We start from the raw sequence: 6954 nt of genomic DNA, 5'->3' as shown, positions 1-6954 counted from the left end.
CTATCAGGCCCTTGTGATGATTGAATCGGGACTCTTCGTCCGATGGGTGCCTCTCTTATAGTAAATATTTCTTTCCGAAGATTTCTTTGGAATATGTTTTCTATTCAGACTGAGTATCGAACGAATGGTCAAATGAACACAAATAGAAAGCCGAGTGGATTTAGAGGTTCATAGTAAATTCCCTTGATTGTTTTAGAAACACCCTACCGATCATTGGAATTATTTTCTTTAGTCCTTCAACGATTCAAGTCTTGGTTTGACTCATGCTGACGGATTCAACGGATCAATCTAATGTTTAACATTTTAAAATCTAACATTGATTTTGATATTATATATAATACTAATAATATATATCATATTATATCATATATAATAATGTAATGGACTATTATATATAACACATAGTATTATATTAATAATATATATAATATTAGATCATATATAATAATGTAATGGACTACCGAGGAGCGGCGGTAGAGAGTGCTGCAAGCGTTGTAGCAGCATGGTGTGGAGGCAGCGATCGCAGGGACGCGAGGAAAGAAAAAGAAAAAATCAAAATTAGAGGAATTATAAATAATAAAATATTATAAATAATAAACTCCTAGAATTATGAAAACATCCATCCAACATTTAAGTGATTAGTGTCGTCCCTTTCTTCCATGAATTTAAAAAGCAAGCAACATTAGAATGATCCAATAGATGTCACTGCACGCCTATGTTGCAGAAGGTGGTAGAATCTTGAGCGAATCCCGAACCGGGTTTGATCGAGACATTGGTGACATTAGCCTTACGGACGTGTTAATTAATCGTACTGAACCCGGTTCAATCGACTCAGGTGGAGATCGCTCTGCTTTATACGGTCGTCCCGGTCTCCTCGCCGATCAAGAAAGCGGTGGGGGAAGCAAGATGATGCAGAGCCACGCGAGCCCGATCCCACCATCTCCGGCCAGACTCGGCATCACCGCCACATCCCCCTCCCTCCCCCCCAACCCCATCCCAAACCCTACTCCTAACCCTAACCCTAAACCTTCCCCGCCATCCTCCTCCTCGGCTGCCGGTCAGTACACCGCCGCCACCTCCTCCGCCCTACTCTCCCTTCTCCCCCCGCTCCCCCGTGCCCAGGCCATCCTCCCCCAGATGGCTGCCCTCGCCTCCAAGCTCTTCGACCTCTCCCCCCACCGCTCCATCTGGCTCGCCTCCTACCGTGGCAACCCCCCCAACTTCTCCAAAGAGCTCAACTCTTCCGCCGCCGCCGCCACCGCCACCGCCACCGCTACTCCCGTCCCTGCCTCCACCAAGGATCTCATCTCGCTCTTTACCACTCTGCAGACCCAGCTCTTCGAGGCCGTCGCCGAGCTCCAGGAGATCCTCGATCTCCAGGACGCCCGAGTCAAGGTCGCCCGCGAGATCCGCGCTAAAGACTCCGCTCTCCTCTCCTTCACCAAGAAGATCCGAGAAGCCGAGCAGGTCCTCGACCACCTCATCGACGACTACTCCAACTACCGCCGTGATCCCAAGCGCCCCAGAATTGAACAAGATGACGAATCCAATTACTCCATGTCTCTCCACTCTTCATTGGATTTGGAGGAGATCTTGTCCTACGCCCACCGGATTAGCTATACTACCTTCGCCCCGCCGGAACATGGGGCAGGGCTCGCCCCGCTCCGTGGGGCCCTGCCACCAGCACCGCAGGATAATGAGATGCGGGCATCACAGCTGTATCACTTTGCTGACCTTGATGTCGGGCTGCCGAAGAAGGCAGCACCGGAGGCGAAGGAGAGGGCGGCAGCTGATGCTGTCACGGAGATCCTATTGCAGCCAACTCCACCAAGGGAGGATGTGCCCGTGGCAATGCTGCCACCTTTGCTGCCTATTGCAGTGCCACCCGGATGGAGGAAGGGAATGCCGGTGGAGTTACCAAGTGAACTCCCACCTGTTCCTCCTGGATGGAAGCCTGGGGATCCAGTTACATTGCCATTGGATGGAGTTATGGTTGGTAATAAAGGGGATGAACAACAGATGCCGGGTGTTCCTGGAGTGCTGGTGGGGCAGCCAAAGGCACCAGAGGCAATACAGGTCAAGTATGTGCAGCTTGATATCAATCCGGATCAGGATGATTATAGTAGTGACTATAGCAGTGAAGTGGGAAGCTCAGAGGAAGATGAGGACTGAAAATTTGTGGTAAAACTTCATGTTTTGCTTGTTCTCATGGGTTAGGGATTTCAGCTGCCATCTGCCTCTGGAATTTCATGCTTTTTGTATTTTTCTTTAACATGTTTTTTGGGCTTAAATCTGTAGTAACTTACTTAATGTGCCAAATTCCTTCTTCGGTATTGAAGAACCTTTTTTTCATTATTGGTAACTTTATCAAGTAATGTTCATCTTTTAATTTGAAGGATTGTCAATGCTGCAAAATCTTTTTTGCTCTGGTATACAAAACTTGGACAAGAAAATTTTGGGTACGATAGCTACGTTTTGTTATATCCTCGCTTCTGATAATTTTTTGGGAGGAACATTGGTAGGTTGTGCCAAGGGTGAAGCCAGGCTTTTATATTAACAAGGGCTGGGAGTTAATTATGACACCAACTTAATAAGATGAAGCCATCAAAAGTTGTTTTTCTAATATATTGTATAGTTGGGCTCAATATTCTTTTAGACAAAAAATTCATCTAGAGGGAAGTTGGCAAAACCTTTTAGCAATTGGTACAGAACTTTCCACTAATTCCTCCGGTACATGAACAAAGAGTTGGGAACTTTCAGAATCTGATTCTGTTAATATTTTGAACTCATGCTGTCATGGTTTCAAACTTGTCTCTTTTTATCGGCTTTCATCTAGTCATAGAAATGATCTTTTCTTACAAATTTGCAAATATCGTCAATTTTGGAAGACTTGCACCCAGTAGGAACTAATGCACAATTAAGAGTAAGAGATTTCACTGAATTTGAACTGGAACTGGTATGGTTCATGCAATTGATGATCCATTCTAGTGGTCAAAGCATCTAATCAATAGTAATGCTCAATAGTATTTTGATCTTCCTGATGGCTAGTATAATGCATAGGGTATGCTTTTATCTAGTGTCTATGTTGTGACCCTCAGAAAATTTCGTTCATGACAAAAGAGGAATCCTTCATCTCTCAGATTCTAAATTCTTTGTAGCTGAGACAGGGTGCAAGACATCTAAAATATCCTTGGATACACTACAAAGATGGACAAAATGTATTATTAGACTTCTTTAGTTGAAGGCAATTTGAACACAAGCAAAAAAGACATCAGCATTTCATTAATTAAAGATGCTTCTTTATACCGCAAGAGAGTTATTAATTAATGTTAAGAAGTAATATGTGAAATTGTACATTTTCACCCAGCTTGGAATAGATTACAAATGAAAATTTATTTACTAACACTAATAGTTCCCAAGTAACAATCAGACTGAGCCCTATTCTAGCTTTGATTTTATCATTATTGATTACAGGGGAAATTTTATTAGTAAAAGCAACTTCTGATTGTTATTGTGTTTTGCAAGAATGGTTGACATATGTGAATCAGATTCCATTTTGATATTAGTGAATCTCTTGATTTTTCATGCCATTTATGATGCACCTACTTTTGTATCAGTACTGACCGCTGCAGCATTCAGGGTAGATTCATTTATAACAGTTAGATTGAGCCCAATTCTAGCTTTGTGTGTATTTTTATTGGTTACGGAGGAAATTTTACCAGCATAAGCAACTTATGATTTGTTATTGTGCTTTTCAAGAACGGTTGACATATGTGAATCAGAGTTCATGTTGATATTAATGAATCTCTTGATTTTTCATTAATATTGTGCTTTGCAAAAATTATAATGCATCTAATTTTCGAGCGCTACCAGGGGGTAGATTCTTGTGCAAATGTTCTTTCACTTGTTTACTGAAATGTAGTAAAAGAGGGTAGCGGGTAGATTCTTGTGCAAATGTTCTTTCACTTGTTTACTGAAATGTACTAAAAGAGTATTTTGCACCGCATCTGATTGGAAACTATGTTCCCACTAAATGAACGTTAAATGATGGGCTGCAATGTTACCAGCAACGATGCAAGATCTTATACTGGTGACTGAACCAAAGGAGGGCATAAAGTGTTGGTGCTAGTGTACCAGTTTATATTTTACATGCTAGGGCCTTATTGGCATGAGTTGTAGGTGTCTACTACCATGCATTGATAGAGGTCTATTGTGGCAATTGGTCTTCTAGTTTATACAATTATCTGAGGAAATGCATATTATTCTGTTTTCATATAAGTGGTTTTAGGTTGTGTTTTGTTATGCTGTATCTACTGGTAGTCATCATTAGGATTTATTGAAGGCTTTTTGAACTTGAGGCTTTTAAGCTATTTGGAGTTTACCTTCTTTCATGTTTGGTGTAACATTTAATAGTTAAACTATAAAGATCCTTAAGGGTAGGTTCTTGCATGTTGGTGGTGATAAAAGATGAGAATAGACCCTGTCAAGGTCCTGACTCTTGTAAAAGTGTAAAGGGATCAAAGATGTTCTTTCCTTGGGAGTGGAGTTAGGTCAGCATGATGGTAGTTTCTTTGCTCATATCTGAACTCTACCTTACCCCATACCTGACCTTCTCTCAAGATTCAACTGGGATCTGTTTTAACTTTCATATGCTTGATAAAATATTATATGGATTATTTATATGATTTGCCACTGGATCATAGTCTTTATGTTCATGATAATGTCAAAATGGAATTTGATTTTACATACTCTTGTTTGGACTCATGCAATCTGCAACATGCATTTTTTATATTTGTTTCCACCCATCTATGGTTTACATGTTATTCAACAATATGAAATGGATTTAAGCCACAACTTTTAATTCTTGAAACCTGCTGACCATTCTGAAAGTTAAATGGGTAGGAACATATAGCCATATAAGGTTTCCTTTTCAAGTCGTTGGTACTTGGACCAACCCAATGTGATGAAATCACTTACAGGAGAGCATTGTTACCATTCATGGGGAGAGTATTATTGTTAACATTGTGTTCGATATTTCTTTTCTGTTGCTTATCTTTGGAGCTTATCTACTGTCATAAGTGATCAAAATAATGCTCCATTCGGTTGCCTCTTGGTGGTATTTTTTCCAAAAACATATGATATGGTCATAATATGTTAGGTGACAAAAAGATTTGCATGGACACTGTAATATTTTTGATTTGACAAGAAAAAACTAGGATGCTCAGAATTCATATAAACTGTATGGTAAATATGTTTTTGCCGTAAATATGGTTGGTTATCATTTTTATTTTATTAGAAGATGTTATATATAATCAATTTTATTGATTTCACTTCATCTGCCAAAAATCATATTTTGAGCTCATTGATGACTGCAGCAAGTTACGTAGTTGGACATTTTTTGTCATATTATTTTTCTGTTGAAGCTATGAGCACTCTTGTGGAAAAATCAGACCTTGGAATTTGAAGAAGGAGATTTGCTATTACTCGTACGAAAGTATACTGCTCTCTATCTTGAGGTCAAACTGCAAATGAAATGCTGAAAATTTTATTTTTCTTGCTCTCTGCTTTTTATGGCACTTGCAGGGAGAACAAATTAGATAAAACAAACAGCTCGAATCAATGGTTGATTCGAAACTTAAATTCCCAGGATTGCTGATTTTGTTGTAGTCTGTGTTTTGTATGGATCAGACTCATTGCTATACTCAACAGTTAGAATGCACCATTTTGTAGTGTCCTTCATTTGTTCACGTTAATTCTCTTATTAATATATTTTTTAACATCTGTTGCTATTGTGCCCTTTTTAACGCTTCAATTCTCATGGTTAAGATTTTCCTTTCTATATATATATATATATATATATATATATATATATATATATATATATATATATATATATAAATATATGTATGTATGTATGTATGTATATATATGTATATATATATATATATGTATGTGTATATGTATGTATATATGTATATACATACAAATACATATATACATACATATACATATATATATATATATGTACATACATACCAAAAATATGTATGTTGCATCGCTCATTCATTAATCTAACGTATCTAAAATATCATATTGATTTGTTTATGATAGTTTAGAAGGGAAGAAATATGATGATTATGGTCGTTACACTAATTTTATTTTTGGTACAGAAATGATGTCTTGGAAATAAATTTAAAATAAAAAATAATTTACATGATTTTAGTATTTAAAAGTGACTACTGTGGTTATTTTAATAACTTAATATTTGATATATTTATAATAAGCATGATTATGGGCATAAAATTTTCAAGGCTTAAGAAAATTTGCCATGGCATTACTATCCTTTGGCTATATCAACTATTGGGGGGGGGGGGAGGAAACTTCGATGGTAAATTTCACGAAGGAATTTTCTTTGAATAATTTATAATTTTTAGCGAATACAGAATTCATTAAAAACATACTTTACATATACAAAAAAAAAAAAAAAACATGCACATAGTATTTGCTGAGACTAAGACTTCATTACTGATGGAAAATGCTAACGATGACATCATAGGGACTAATCGTCACTTGGGAAAACCTAAACCTTAAATCATAAAGACAACTTGGTTTTTTCCAATAGGATGTATAATGTCCCTCGACTCTATTAATGTCGACCATAGTTTAAATCAAAAATATTTACATAAAATCTCCAAAGCAACTAAGATGCCCTTAGTATCTCACTGTCATAATTTATAGGGATCTTAATATCATTACCAATTCAATGTCTCATTACAAAGACATTGCATCTCACAAGAATTTATAGATATGCAAGCTTAACTTTATATGAATAAACACCCAAAACATTGAATTTTGATTGGGAAAAAATCGCAGTGGTGTAGACATACCAAAGAAGTTTCTGGAGGAGTGTTCCCGGCCCCATGCAGCGAACGAAGCAATCGCTAGAGGAAGCTT

General features: G+C 37.9%; 1 protein-coding gene across 1 annotated transcript; it reads left to right on the top strand.

The window, feature by feature from the left end:
- The first annotated feature begins 846 nt into the window (after window positions 1-846).
- On the top strand, window positions 847-2352 carry LOC135642109 (mediator of RNA polymerase II transcription subunit 4-like). The gene has a single exon (XM_065157972.1). The coding sequence runs from the start codon at window positions 907-909 to the stop codon at window positions 2170-2172; it is 1266 nt and encodes a 421-aa protein (XP_065014044.1). The 5' UTR covers window positions 847-906; the 3' UTR covers window positions 2173-2352.
- The last annotated feature ends 4602 nt before the right edge of the window (window positions 2353-6954 follow it).

Source organism: Musa acuminata, chromosome BXJ3-7 (assembly GCF_036884655.1).
Source record: "Musa acuminata AAA Group cultivar baxijiao chromosome BXJ3-7, Cavendish_Baxijiao_AAA, whole genome shotgun sequence".
In the NCBI taxonomy this organism is placed as follows: domain Eukaryota; kingdom Viridiplantae; phylum Streptophyta; class Magnoliopsida; order Zingiberales; family Musaceae; genus Musa; species Musa acuminata.
Note: the sequence above shows the minus strand (reverse complement) of the source record. Positions and strands in the feature narration are given on the sequence as shown.